At 37.7% G+C, this 15,233-nt stretch overlaps 1 protein-coding gene across 2 annotated transcripts; it reads left to right on the forward strand.

Annotated features, from left to right (window-relative positions):
* The first annotated feature begins 527 nt into the window (after positions 1-527).
* GOSR2 (golgi SNAP receptor complex member 2) lies at positions 528-13,431 on the forward strand. 2 transcript variants are annotated; one of them, XM_032237258.1, is made up of 6 exons: positions 528-633; positions 5,332-5,396; positions 6,289-6,397; positions 6,948-7,080; positions 7,405-7,545; positions 10,746-13,431. In XM_032237258.1, exons 1-6 carry the CDS (start codon positions 605-607, stop codon positions 10,905-10,907), a joined length of 639 nt encoding a protein of 212 aa, XP_032093149.1. In that variant the 5' UTR covers positions 528-604; the 3' UTR covers positions 10,908-13,431. The 2 variants fall into 2 exon arrangements, with proteins under 2 accessions (XP_032093149.1, XP_032093150.1); XM_032237259.1 differs by lacking the exon at positions 7,405-7,545.
* The last annotated feature ends 1,802 nt before the right edge of the window (positions 13,432-15,233 follow it).

Genomic DNA, 15,233 nt, shown 5'->3' on the forward strand with positions numbered 1-15,233 from the left:
TATGAAACTCAAGTCAACTAAACATTCAAAAATGCATCACATCACAAATACCATTGACTGGCACTGATAGTTGATACAGATTGCTGCCAGCGTCCTAGGTATCAACCAAGTATTTTCTTAAAATGCATGATGTTCCTAGTAGCGCAGGTTGTTGCAGTTCCCCTGGGGTTATTGCAGGAAGCTGCAACTTCTTGATGTGTTTTGTAAAATTCTTGGACATGGTACCAAGTGCCCCAATGACAATGGGGTTGTTATTGTTATCGCCGTCGTCATCATCATCATTATCATTATCAAAATTTAAGATGCAAAATGCCTCAGCGACTAATTTTTTACGGGTTGGGGGGGGAGGTGGCACTGTACGTCACCATCGCACATCTTAACCAAGACGACAAGCCAAAACGCCACGTGTAACTTCGGCAGCGCGGAGCCGATGCGCCGCCCTGGCAGCAAAACGTTACTCAGGCAGGAGCGTAGACAGCCGGCTGCGACTGCGTGACGTCACCCGTAGGACTTCGCTTCACGGGAAGCCGGAAGTGGTCGGGTTTGCTGACGTGTTGAGAGGCGCTCCGATGATCCTGCGGAGTGTGGCGGGTGGATAGCCGGCATGGAGGTCCTTTACCATCAGACCAACAAGTGGGTGTGCGAGGGAAGCTCTCCGGAGCTGGGAACAAAGGCGGAGATAAGCTGGGGAAAGCGCCGGGAAGGCTTTGGAGGAGGAAAGGAGAGGGAGGCGGGGAAGAGAGAGGCGAAGGGAAGAGGACGGGAGGCACCAGCGCAAAGAGCCGCCAGGCTTTTACGAAACTCTCCGTGTTGACGCAGCATCTCTCATCTCCACCATCTCACAACCGTCCCCCTAAAATTTGAATGAAGCAGCGGCGGTTTTGAATCCCTGCCCCGCAGCCCCGCAGGGGGATATATAGATACCTAGCGGTGCAATCCAGAACATCTGGAGGTCCTGGATCGTCCCCCCCCCCCATTCCTCCCTTTAATGAGCCTATTGCAAATCCAATGCGGTCTCCGTAAGAGTTTAGTCGCTTTCTGCATTTTGTATTTTAAATTTAAATTAAGTTACACCGATCTTCTGCCGGTCCCCTTTCCTCTATACGGGAAATAACGCTAGTGGAGCCCATTGGATTTGCGATAGGCTCATTGAAGGGAAGAACGGGGGAAACCAGGACCTCCAGATGTTCTGGATTGCACCACTGGGTATCTAAATATCCCCTGCAGGACTGCGGGTCAGGGATTCAAAACTGCCGCTTCTTCACTCAAATTTTAGGGGGAAAACCCTTCTGGACAAGAAGCTGAACAACAGACAGCTTCCTGAGCCAGTTCCTGAATTTAATGCTGTCTTTTAATTAACCAATAAGAGAACATTATTGCTTAATTTGACTTAGTCTAATAGTTGGAATAAAACTCACTTGGATGTACAAAAGATGGTTTTGATTGATTTCATGCTGAAACAGTAGACTGATACAAAATATTAATTGCAATAAAACTCTCTTTGCTTATAGAAAAGAGGCTTTGTTTAATTTAACATTGTCACAACTGAACAACACAATATAGTCAAACAATACAGTTCAATCAAAAAAATAACCAATTCCAGGAGCTACCCTGAAGTGAGAATTCATAAAAATAATATTGGTTATTGAATTTCTAATGCTTTTGAAATAGAGAAGTCATAAGCTCCCATTACAACAAACAAATTTTTGGTTGGGGCTCTGGCAAGGGGCTCTGAATTCTTATTTTGTTTGAGCAATACAAGGCATCCATGATTCCGCATTTAAAACATTAATTTCACGTTATCTTAGTTATGATACTCTACAGAGTTCTTTAAATGGGATTTTAACCCTCAATATAATTAAAAAATAGTAATAGGCTAAATAAACTTGACAATTGAGAAAATTATGAAGTAGATTAATACTAACAATATTAGTTCTGTTTCATTTTTCATTGGAAGAAATTGGATACAGTGAAAAAGGCATGCACTTTGTCTCTTCATCTTTGTAAAACTCCAACATAGATAATCCGCTTCTGCTACTAGGAAATAGAGGTTGAAACAGAGTGAGTCCTTTATCAATAGTGACATGAATTGACCTGAACTTTGGTCTCCCTGGTCCAACTGCATACTTGAAGGTGCAAATTTCCCTTCTGTTGTATTTACATATGCCTTCACATAGGGCTCTCTTGTGAAACTATGGTCCTGAAGTTTGACAAGATGAATTTTGATTTGAAAGGGAAAGAAATTGTATGAGAGGCATGGGAAAGTCTGAAACAATCAGCAGCATATTGATAAGTGAAATGTAGCATAAAAAGTCTAATAGACCAATACATGAATTCATCTTAGCTATAATGTATTATTATCTTCCTGCCTAAATGTATCTTTGCCATTTCTCCAATCCAAGGAGAAGTACTAACTTTGAGTACCACGGTTTAGGTACGTAAGCCTATTTACACTACTTACTTTTGAAAAAGTCTAAATGACCTTTGCATCTGATTAAAATGCTATTCAGTATTTTAGGTTTGCACTGTAGGTGCGACATACAACCCTAGCTGAGCTTAGCTTTTGTTCATTAACTTGGTCTGGTCTATGTTTAGATCCTTTGTTAGCCAATCCTAACCGTTGCAGAAATATGTTAGTATGTTTTCTTTTCTTTTGTGGTTTTAAAAGGTTATTTTGCTGAAATATGATTTAATGATATCTTAATTATAAAATAAAATGACAGTAATGTAAAACATCATACACTACATATTATTAAAATTAACAACATTAAATATTGGTTAAGTCTTTTGCTTCATGACTTGGTAAAGCCAATTTGGATTTATCTATTGAATTTATCCATATCATAGTTGAGAAGACACTCGTAAAGTTACTACATCCATCAGAACCAAATACAGCATCCACTATCCAACAATTACTTAATACTTATACATGATCAAATTGATTCTTAACAACCACGTAAATAGATTTTTCTCCATGGATGTAATAATAACAGATGAAACCTAGCATACATAGCACAATTACAGATTATGTCATCTCCCAAATCAAATATATTCTGAAAAACAGTTAATTGTGAAAAAGCCATTCTGATGAGAGGGGATTTTATTTGAAACTGTAGGCATCCCATCAAAAAGTAGTGCCTGCAGTTCTCTTCCTCCCCTCCTGCCCACTTAGAAGAATTGGAAGACTACTAGTAGGTTTTCCTGGGGCAATCATGCTGACTTGATCAATACTGGTTCAAAGAAATGGTTCTGCAAACACCTTGGATTGAATTTGCCCATGTGAAGCAATTAAAAGTTTGTTGGAGGGGGGGGAATTGAAATATATGTGATACTTCATTTTTAAAACCCATACCAGATAGACATTTATTTCATTACTTTATAAAATGTGTATAATATTGTTCACTGGTAGAAATAGATTTGTTGAAAATATTGAAACATTCAAGCAATAGAGTTGACAGTTTCCTTTAAAATTGTTTTAAGTTCTCTTATAAATAGAACTAATAATGCTGAATTTTAAGGAAAGTAGGTCTTTTAACTTTTTGCAAGTGTACTTCTAATGTTGAAATAAAAAGAAATGTAGCTATCAAAGTGAAGAAAGGCATTATATTCTGGGTTGGGTTTTTCCCTTTATCAAATAGATACAGAAAATTTTAATTGGAAAATAAAGAAAAAAGAATGGCAACTATGGACCAGAATATACATTCCGGAGTCATATTTTTAAAAATCTTTCAATTTTTGAATCTAAAGTCTCATTGAAAGTTCCTCTTCCTTTTCCTCTCTCTTTGTTTTCATTCTATCCTTTTCATGATTTTTTGAAAAATAAAGGTTGCTGTGTTACAATGCCCTTATTCTTTCCCATGTTTAGTTTATGTAGTGTATTAGAATTGTAAGTCATCCAGACAGTTGGCTGAGATGGGCAGCTATAGAATGCATGTATAAATAATAAATAAATATTTCTAATATAGACCAATTTTTAATATCTAGTTTATGAATGATTTAAAATAAAATACATGGGAAAATATTCCATAATTTATTATTTTGCATTTTCAGTTGGATGGAGAATAACACCATGCTCCTCCCTGTTTTCACATCAGTGGAGATCTTTTCTTGCAGATCTGCTCCATACTTTCTCTACCTTCTAATTGACTTTTTTTTCTCTCCTGGTGTGATGCAATCATTTCTGTATCACACATCCGTTTGCAGGAGATGTTGCGGGCAGAACATTCTTCCCCTCCTTTCTCCACTGGATTTCCAGTGTCCTGTCACATTTTCTGTGCCTCTGGTGTGATTTGTTCTGTTTCCAAAACAGGTCTTCCAGTTGGCAAGGCTGAGTTCTTCCCATCGTTTCACTCCCATTGTTTGTTTTGGAGATGATCCTTAGGAAATGTGCCAGATAATTAATGGAAGCATCACATCTCCAGTTTTAAGATAACCTCGAAAGCACAGATCCATCAACATTCTCATTTTATTAAGAATGTGAAAGAAATTGCTTGAAGTGGAATGTCTCCTATGCTTAAATTGATGTGGGTTTTTCTATTTGCCAGAATAGTTAAACTGAAATATTGAAGTAAAAAGAGTGTGAAGTGTTTTATTCAAGCAATTAGAGGTTGGGTTGAAATTTGCCTTTTAAGAATATTAAATATTTGAAGACAACTCACTATTTTCCTTAAGACTGTTTAGACTAGAGTTTATTTATTTGGTTTCATCCAAATATGCCTGGAGCGCACAACTTTTGAGGAAGACATTACATTGATGTGGGGAACGTAAAAGATTAGCATGTAAAAAACTAAATGCTGACTTAATAATTTCTTGATTTGCTTCCTTTCAATTGTCTGGCATAACCAATGTTAATTTAGAACACCATGAATTTTAAACAAATGTTAATAAAAAAAAGAGATAGGTGAATTATGGGTGGGGGGTTTCTACAATTGTCACCTCAGTTTTGCAAGTAAGGCAGCGATAGTTGGTAGACTCTAGCGTATTTACTCAAGTCTGATGTAAAAAGAATCAATTTGGCTTTCTTGGTCACCTGCTGATGGTCTTACTCTACAATTGGGGAGACAAATGGCTGCTTATAATCTTGCATTTGGTTTGTATAAAAAAATTTATCTAAACCTTTATGGAAAAACCTTTAATACTTATGGAAAATAATGTATCAATATTAAGAAGCATGTGTAAGTTTCCAACCTTATAATATTCGTTTACTTGCACACACAAAAATCATTTGGAGAATCTCTCTTGCTCTGTGCATTAGTATCTATTCTTGAAAAATTCACCTTTTCTTTTGGAATAGCTATTAGATCTTCTGTTTTCCTGTTTTCTTTTTAACAGGCAGATCCATGAAGTTCAATCGTACATGGGCCGTCTGGAAACCTCAGACAAGGAGTCTGTTCATTGTGAGTAATTGGTGTATGAAAGCAACTTAACTCTTGGTTTAATCCAGTGGTAGTCAACCTGGTCCCTACCGCCCACTAGTGGGCGTTCCAGCTTTCATGGTGGGCAATAGGGGTTTGTTGTAACTGCTTTATAAATTTTATAAAGTAAAGTTACTTCCCTACTTTATAAATCAGCATTACTGTGGAAGCGGTGGGCGGTTAGAAAATGTTACTACTAACAGAGATACAAAAGTGGGCGGTAGGTATAAAAAGATTGACTACCCCTGGTTTAATCTAATGTCACAAGCATTTTGCTCTCTAATAATACCTGAGATTCTCTTTGTTGAATTCAACAAAGAAAAATAGATTAGAAAAACATGGTTTAAGAAATTAACTATTACATTTGTCAGTTTACTGTATTTTTCAGAGTATAAGACGCTCCGGAGTTTAAGACACACTTTAATTTTGGGGGAGGAAAATAAGGGGAAAAAAATTCTGCCCCTGCTTACCATCATCCATCAGTATTGTTTGCAGCCTCCAAAAGCTCCATTGGAGAAGACACGGCATAGGCTGAAGGGTGGGGGTGAGCAGGTGGGCGGGGCTACATTTGGTGTATAAGACGCACCCAAATTTTCACCCTCTTTTAGTGGGGGAGAAAAGTGTGCCTTATACTCTGAAAAATACCTCAATAGACTTTAAAATATGTATCAATTGTGAAGCCATGACATTTGGATCACATTTATTATTTACCCGAATCTCATTGGGTGATTCATCCAATTCCTGATAGTTCCTTTTATCTGAGCTGTACAAGTTGAGATACTCATTTTGATTAAACAGGATGTTTAGTTAGAAAGAAAATATTGTGCATCTTAAAGCAGCAAAAGAGCTTATTTTTATTTGTCTCCCTCTGTAGTGGTAGAAAATGAAATTCAGGCACGAATAGACAGAATTTTTAGCAATTTAGACCGGCTGGAAATCTTCTGCAGCAAGGAACCTCCAAACAAGCGGCAAAATGCCAAACTGTGAGTGATTGTTTTCTTGATATTATCTTAACACATTTTAACTTACTGGTACACATCAAGGGATGTGTTATTTTTATGCTGATGTTATTAAATATCTCCCAAACCAAATGAAAAATGAGAAATAATAAATGCTCTGATTCAGATAGTTTTCTTTGGCTCTATAAAGTTGTAGCTGCCATTGAGAAGGATTTTTTGCAGGGGTTTTTTTGCCCCCCCCCCCCCCCGAGTGATTTCTCAGCAGATATCCTGGACTGAATACTATAGGAATAGTAGGCCCAATTGGGAGTCTTGAAAAAGAGAGTATTGGAAATTTTTTCCATCTGAGGAATGAAGAGCTGCTTTTCAACTAAAATATAATGTAATAGCAACTAAAGAGGTGTTTTGTACATCAATATTTATGTGGCCAAAGTTATAATACTGTTAGAGCACAGGTTTTCTATAGTGTTCCACTGAACAATAGCAGGTTTGTTTTACAACATTCCTGCAGTCAGTCTTTTCCCATTAATTATTGTCTTATTTGGGGTGGGGGGGACCTATTGCTTCTTTTCAGCCGGGTTGACCAGTTGAAATATGACATTCAGCATCTGCAGACAGGATTGCGAAATTTCCAGCATCGCCGTTATGCACGGGAGCAGCAAGAAAGACAACGTGAGGAGCTTCTGACTCGAACGTTCACCACTAATGTAAGTCCTGCCCTTAAAACCAGAGGACTTAGGCATAAGTTTGCTTTCTTTCTGATTTCAGTCTTCAAAATTTTACAGCCACATTTTTAAAAAAAATAGTTGTTGTTCACTTAGTTTTTTTTTTTTTTTTACCCAAAAATTAAGTGAACAATGCACTTGACAATACACTGGAGCTGCTTGGGGGCTGATGTAGAAAAGAGTTTGGGAGGGCAGGAAGTTTGAATTTCACGGCCATAGCATATGGTTGACTCTGTAGAGGCTTTGGGTTAAGAATGCCAAGGAAAGATAATCAAGATGCTTCCATTTCCTTCCCTCCCCCTGCAGGATTCTGACACCACCATTCCAATTGACGAAACATTACAATTTAATGAATCCCTTCAAAATGCACACCGTGGCATGGATGATCTTATTGGCAGCGGAACCAGCATCCTACAGGGCCTGAGGGATCAGAGAGTGACATTAAAGGTGGGCATAGGGTGGGACCTTCACCTTTTTTGTTTATGGTGACCAGGCATCCACTACATTTGAAATTTGAATATCAGAAATTCATCAGAACAGTTCAAGTCCCCCAATTCAGTCATTCTGGCTTTGAATTACATGGAATTTAAATGTAGCTTTATTTTTGTTATAGCTTTGCTCTTCCAAGCTGGCTGCAGTACTTTCATCCTTGGGAGGAATTGGGTGTTTTATTAATGTAACAATTCATTTTTTTGAAGATATCTAATTAAAATAAGCACAACCATAGAAATAAGAGAATAGCAATAGCTCTTAGACTTATATACCGCTTCATAGTGCTTTTACAGCCCTCTCTAAGCGGTTTACAGAGTCAGCCTATTGTCCCCCACAATCTGAGTCCTCATTTTACCCACCTCGGAAGGATGGAAGGCTGAGTCTACCTTGAGCCTGGTGAGATTAGATCTGCCAAATGGCAGGCAGCAGACAGTCAGCAAAAGTAGCCTGCAGTACTGCACTCTAACCACTGTGACACTGTGGCTCAATTTTTTCCGGTTTGCTTCTAGAAGAAGCTCTTCTGACTTTTGTAACTTGGACTGTTTCACATAGTAAGATCTTTGCATGCAAGAGATCATGATTCTCCGGTTAGCCAATTACAACTTTCCAGTGATGTTTGATGGGAAAGACTCATGAATCCATAGAGAGCAACAAACTAGATAGACAAACCAACAGTCTTTTAAGCAACTTTCTTTAGTAAAGTAATAGAGTAAAAAAAGAAGAAGAAAGAAACCCTATCTGATGGTTGTCTCTTCCATTCTAAACTTCTGAAAGTGGATCCTCCATGCCAATGGTACCTAAGGAGATTGCATGCATGAAGTTTACTCCAGCTTTTTAGTCTTCCATTCTTCCTCTTCCTTGCTTCTTTTCCCTTCTTCAGAGGTCCTGCTCGTAACCATTGCTGGTTCTGGTCTCATTTCTCCAGTCATGCCTTGTGTATGTGATCTCCTTTACTTTTCCACATTGTCTTCATATTTTCCTATGTGATCTACTTTGTAACTGTGTATTCTGCTACTATCAGCATGTTAGTGCAAAACCCTTGTAATTATTCTCCCCACCTTACCCTCAAATGCCCTGTAGCTTCTTCTGCACAGGTTAAAGAAAAAAATTAAGACTGCTGAGTAGATGCTGATGTTTGAAACCTGATGCCTGTTTTTATTCTAACCCTACTTTGTTCTTGAGCTGATACTTGGAAGAGACTGGGTTGGTCAAGGGATGTGGGCGTGGTGGATTTGGCAGTTTCTGATGTTTTGAAAGTAGAAATATTTTGGAATGCAACTGTTTTCTCAGACCTAAGTGACCAATTCCAGAAATCTTTAAAATTGTGACAGATAAATAAAGTGCCTCTATTAAAGGAAAAATTGGAAGATTTTTTTTCTTAATTTCATAGCAAACATACTCATTTTCTGTGCACCTGTGCATTGGTGGACAAACAAGCTTCCAATTGGTTACTGTTCACTGTTTAATTACACAGTGCTGCTTTGTAGTTAGATATGTGCATCGCATACCATTCTGGAGAAGTCTGCAATATTCCATTTGTCCTCTTGCCCACATACAGACTGCCAAACTCTCACTGGAGTAGCCAAATCTATGCGATCTGGAAGATGGCAAGAACATTCCAGACTTCTCCAGAATGTTCTGTACCTGGGATAGTGAGTTATACACATTCCAGTTGTGTTACTATTCTGATAGCTTGCAGGCATATTCCTTCTTACTTTTAGGTGGTTCTTATTAGCTGCTACCTTATTATCTTTATGTTTTATGTTATTATATTTTCAGCTTCAGGACCAGACCTTGATATATTCAGTATATACCATATCTCTAGCCATTTTTTCCTCCCTTCTATATGCACAAAATTGTGGATAGGATTCTATGACTGTGTAAAGTTTCATTACAGTTAGGTTGTCCATATAATGTATTTGCTCCTCCTGTAATTGTGGTGGGTCTATTTGTTTAGTCTAGCTGCATAGTTCATGTGACTTCCTTGTGGTTGCTGGACTTATTTGGTGTGATTTGCTCAACTGGCAATGGAGAAAATTCTATGTGTGATGTGGCTTATGCTAGACTTCTCTGCTGTGCGCAGAGGAAGAAAGACCATCCAGACAGTAAGCATCATACAGCCAGCGGAGCAAGCCCCAATTAATCTGTAGGCAGCAGTGGAATCCAGTAAAAGCAGCCATCTGGAAGAGAGACGCCAAGAGAGGTTCTAATGGAACAGCATCGTTCATCAGCAGCCAAGCAACCTAGTCCAAAGAATAAAAAGGATAACTACCACAAGGAAGTCACCTTTGAAGTGGGTGAACTGAGGAACAAATACATTGCTGAGATGATCTCTGTAGGAGAAAGAGTAAGTGCTTGTGAGAGAAAGATAATGACTGGAGATTCAAGACGGGCTCACCTTCCCATCCCATTTCAAGTTCACATTATTTATTATTTTGTTGGTTGCAGTTTCCTGGAACGGAACACTTTGCAAATATCAAGGATGATCTATATTGCTTTATGGCTGGGCAGACTCACATGGAAAAAAAACATACAAAATATAGAGCTATTATTAAAAATGGTTTCTTAGTTTGTGATTGAAAATTGTATATAGGGAATTTATGTACAACAGTCAGGGGTCAGCCTGCGTTTTCCAGCAAAATCAGCCGCTCTGCAGTGAGTAAATCATGATCCAAAAGTATATTGCCATTTGACTTGATCTTAATTTGCAAGACGACTGATAATGGCATCTCAACTGTATACATTTTAAAACATTCTTCTATTGGATTGAGCACTGATATGTGATAATTTTAAAAGCAGAATGGAAATATTAAAGAAAAATAGAAATTATCACTATTCTTCTCCTCTCCCCTCTCCTGCCCTCCTCTCCCTCCCAAATCATTTTTTAAAATTTTAGGTGATTGTAGATACTTAAAGAAGTCATAGGGATTATAAAAAAATTTCTGAAGAGCAAAAGAAATTGGTAATCGAGAATGGGTGAGGGGAAAAAAATGGATATATAAAATAAAGTGGTGAGGGGTAAACTATGCATCTTGTTTCTGGAGAGACCGAAGGCTCTGTAGGAAATATCTGAAGAAGTGTACCTTGAAAGTCAAAAGCCCTCTCCGACAACTTTTTAAAAAACTAATATTATCACTTTTTTTTGTCACTTTCAGGGCACCCACAAGAAAATAATGGATGTTGCCAATATGCTCGGTTTATCTAATACAGTCATGCGTCTCATTGAGAAACGTGCCTTCCAGGATAAGTACTTCATGATTGGTGGCATGCTGGTGACATGCGTAATCATGTTCCTCGTAGTGCAGTATTTTACTTGAAAGGCTAAAGAACACGCTACCGGACTGGGTTGGACTTCCTTTCTACTCTGACTTCCAGCATAACTGTGAATCTCCTGGATTGGCTACAGCTGCCATGTGACTCATACGATGCTCGAGTTGAGTGGCTTTTATAGATTCTGCCGTTGGTGTGCAGAGATGCTTATCTACACAACACCATCATTTTCAGTCATTTAGCGGGCATGTTGCCCATGTGACTCTCAGGCTTAGTCGACGAGGGCATGAGTTGTCTCCTTTATTTCTCTTAATAATCCTGGCATAAGTTATAAAGCCTCTCAACAAAGTGCTCAACAAAGAAAGTATTACTATTGGATCTATAGATTTCATAGTTCCTCAAGATCTAGATGTCTATGAATACTGTAATTATTGGTGAAAATGAAGCCGCTTGGCTTGAAGGACTTGTTGGCTTAACTTATTGCAGGTGTGGGACATAGGGAGACTGTCTTGTTCCCAGCAATGATTAAAATAAATAGAAATCCTTTTAGTCCATGTGCAATGGTGATGGTTTTTGATAATTATAGATTCTGTGTCTATCATTTGTCTAGCGTAAACAGACTGTGAAGACTAGCTGAACAATAGTGTAGTAACTCACTTTGAAGTAAACAATGGATGTGTTAGGGACCATGATAATTTAGATACATGTGCTAATGCTCTCTGTAGCAGAATCCTGCTTTTAGTATTGGGAAAGAAGTGTGGGACTTGCTGCTTACCATACAAGGGAATAACAAACTTCCTTACAAAATGCATTTATATGTGTGTGTTTTTTAAAAAATTTATACTTAGAATCACTGGTTCACAGTTTATCCATTGTATTTGTCACAGAAGTGTCATCTTTTAATCCCCCAGCTTTTTATGCATTCAGTTTCTTCTATTTTTCATGAATGCAAAATTCATTAATTATTTCTGCAATTTTATGCTCCAAAAAAGCTCTGAACTTTTTATACCGTGAGATTTAACAAGATGAATTTAGCCACTTTTAAGTCTAAAGTATATAATTCCTAATGGATTTGGGGAAGGGGGCTGGGGTGATATTGAAATCTTGTGCAGATCTCCCAAAAAACAGAGTTAAATCGAAAACTTCCAGGTAAATGCATATAAACTAGTATTTTGATATCTCAAATCCATTGTTCTTTTTTCCAATAGGGCCAATATTATTGTTCTATTTGAAAAACCTGATTGTGAGTAAATGAACAGCATAGATGTTGTTCTACATTACAGCAAATTATGTGGGCTGTTCTGTATTGTAAATCTCAAAGATTTCAAGAAATCCTTATAGCTGACATATCCTGTATTGTGAATTTTCTGATTGCAAATGACTGTTAGTTGGCCCAGGTTAATTGGACTGACTGTCCAATTAACCTGGGCCAACTAAGGTATATTATCAAGGCTTAACTGCCATTTTCTACATTCCCAAATTCATTAATACTACTATATGCTAAAATAGACATCCAGGCATCATGTACAAATTGCAATCTGGCCATGTTCCTGATAACAATTTATTTTATTCTTGCTCTATTTTTACTGATAAGAATATTGTTTCAGTAAGTTTAAGAAGATTAGAAATACTTTCAAAACAGATATGGAAAATATTCAACAGTAATTATAGCTTCATTCTGTATTTCCCCCCCTTATGCTGTATTGACCTACACTTTTAAATTAAAGTTCCTTTTTTTCCTTTAAAGAGTCACATGCTTTGCCTTACAGGAAGTATTTAATTGAAATATGACTAGATGTTAATTAAGTTTATTGTCATGCTATATCATGCATTTTTTAAAAGGTAAAATATGAAGTACGGATTTACGTGGTGAAAGATTTTTTTTGAAGGATGTATTTCTGAGTGGGAGGGATACTATGAGAACAAATTGTATTAGATATTGGAAAGCCCTTGAATCTTAATTTTCAAATTAATGTTATCTTTAGAAACATTCAGTCTGCCTTACGAAGCCCTTAGTAATGGTAGGTATAATATAAGTAAACAGATTATTATAAACAGCCATAAATGGAGGTAACTGGAACTTTAAACATAGATCCTTAAAATGAATTAGAGAGCTTGCATAGGCAGTAGAATTATACATGAAAAAATTGAAAAAAGATTGAAAGCCTCTAAATGTGTATGGGTATGTGGCAGAATACTCTATGTACCTCCAAATTTGTGGAATGCTGGCAACAGTATGTTGGCTTGCATATTGCACAAATCTCGTGATGGGATCCTACTGGTTTAACAACAGGTTCGATGATCGTGCGCACATGCACAGTTTTGAGAAAAAGCACCTTCTGCATTATTGCTGGGGAGGAAAATAGCTGAGATGTGGCAATCTGCTCTGCTGCGGGACTCAGTTGGGAAAATATAGGTGAGTTAAGCGCAGGGGCAGGTGGCTGGGCAGGTAGGCACACTTCATTGTTGGAGTGAGCCGGTTCGTTCCCAGCTGAGCTACTGGTTCACCCGAACTGGTCCAATGGTAGAATCCCACCCTTGCCTAAATCAGACATGCATCTGAGGCTGTTCTAGTGGCACAAAAGAAGCCCACATATCTCAGGTCTATTCAGAACCATCCTTGCTGTTGACAGGGAATGCTGCATGACGTGGGTCTCACCAGCAGTGGTAAGCACACTGAGTCACTGGAGTGTAGAGATTAAGGGCTGTACCGCCACTGGGGCAGCGTTAGTCAAGAAAGCTGTTGTCCAGATTCCCTGGAGGGAGGGTGGGAGGGTATTCCAGAGGAGCAAGAAGTAGCACAGTTTAGATTGATTGTGTCAGAGAAAGAGGGTAAGGATGGCCTCTCCCTAGTAACTCCTTGAGTACATATTTTAAGGTGCAAGCAGTCTGCTTTGGTTTGGCAAGATTTCTATGTATAGGTGAGGAGCAATAAAGAAAATTGCTTAGAAGGATCTCAACTTGTCTTTCTTGAATTTTTGGAGCCTGACAAAGGCTTATTCCATATTGAGAAGTTCTCTGTAGACCTACTTTACAGGGTTGTTGTGGGGAAAACCAGAAGAGGGTGCTATGTATGCTGCATTGAACTATGAAATGAAAAGTGTGGTTAAAAATTAAATGAACGAAGACATAAATAATGTAGTCTCTGCCTTCCGTACTCAACAAATATTTAATTTAATGGCTCTTTCTGGAAGAGAATAATTCCTGAATGTCAATTAAATCCCTTTCAGATCAAGTTACCTTTTAAAAAATGTTTGTAGTGATGTGCAAATTACATGGGAATAATTTCACCAAGGAAACAGAAATCAGGGTCTGCATCTGCCTGATAACAAAATAGAAGATTGCTACCTGGAATATAAGAGAGTTAATGGATTAAGGAGCATGAATTAATGAATGAAACTAAGGAAAGGGGGGAACAGGTAAGTTGTATGGATAAACTGGAAAGGAATCTCTACAGTGGACCTGGAGAAAGGTGACCTACTCTTGTAAAGAGGAGTTGAGAATACATGCAGTGGAGTGTACTTATAATTCATGGTCTTCTCTCTCATTCCCACCCATCCATTCATGCCATCTATTTTTTCCCATGCATCAAATTCACTTATAATGGTCTATAATATTTACCAAGTCTCATCTATTTTATTGTTTATTTATCACAGTTCACTGGACCATAACATACAAATAACAGCAGCTGACATATCCTACTTTTCACTGATATACTCAATAACCTAGATAACACCAACATTATTTTTGATACAATATACATTTTTATCTTTTCATCCACAATAGACTATGTTTTCAACTTTTCAGAGACATAAAGATGGCGTTTGATGAGTGTTTGTTTAGAAAAATATCCATTTAAGCTAAATACAAAGTTTAATAATTTCTACTTACACAGAGTAAAAGAAATGCAAGTTCAAAACCACGATAGTTTTGATAGTTTATGATGAAAGAGCGAGAATTAAGGAATGCAAGAGTGGTGAGTAACCAGGGAGAAACACTTTTTTGATGATGTTGACGGTAGATTTGGTGGGGGGGGAAATGAACCGGGAAAGTGAAAGATGAGAACATTTGGGTTCTTTCTTAGAATATAATCAAATGAAAAATGGGTGTGAAAAAAGATGATATGTGCTTGGAACAGACTGAAAATTGATTCTCATGGAGTGCCAAAAAACTGTGGAAAGGGAAGTATAAAAATAAGGATGAAATAAAAGAATGGATGAGAAAAACATTCATGAGAAAATATTGCTGTGAATACGGATCAAATATATAATCTAGATGGGAAGAAAAGAATTACAAAGAATTTCAAAGAGCAAGGTCTGGCTGAGATTAAAAGATGGAAGAAAATATGGGATGAGTTGGATGGAAATTTTAAA

Source organism: Thamnophis elegans, chromosome Z (assembly GCF_009769535.1).
Source record: "Thamnophis elegans isolate rThaEle1 chromosome Z, rThaEle1.pri, whole genome shotgun sequence".
In the NCBI taxonomy this organism is placed as follows: domain Eukaryota; kingdom Metazoa; phylum Chordata; class Lepidosauria; order Squamata; family Colubridae; genus Thamnophis; species Thamnophis elegans.

Coding starts and splice junctions, on each gene's coding strand:
- GOSR2 (XM_032237258.1), top strand. CDS start 605: ATGGAGGTCCTTTACCATCAGACCAACAA. Junction 5,397..6,288: donor AGACAAGGAGTCTGTTCATT/GTGAGTAATTGG, acceptor CTCCCTCTGTAG/TGGTAGAAAATGAAATTCAG. Junction 7,081..7,404: donor CTCGAACGTTCACCACTAAT/GTAAGTCCTGCC, acceptor CTCCCCCTGCAG/GATTCTGACACCACCATTCC.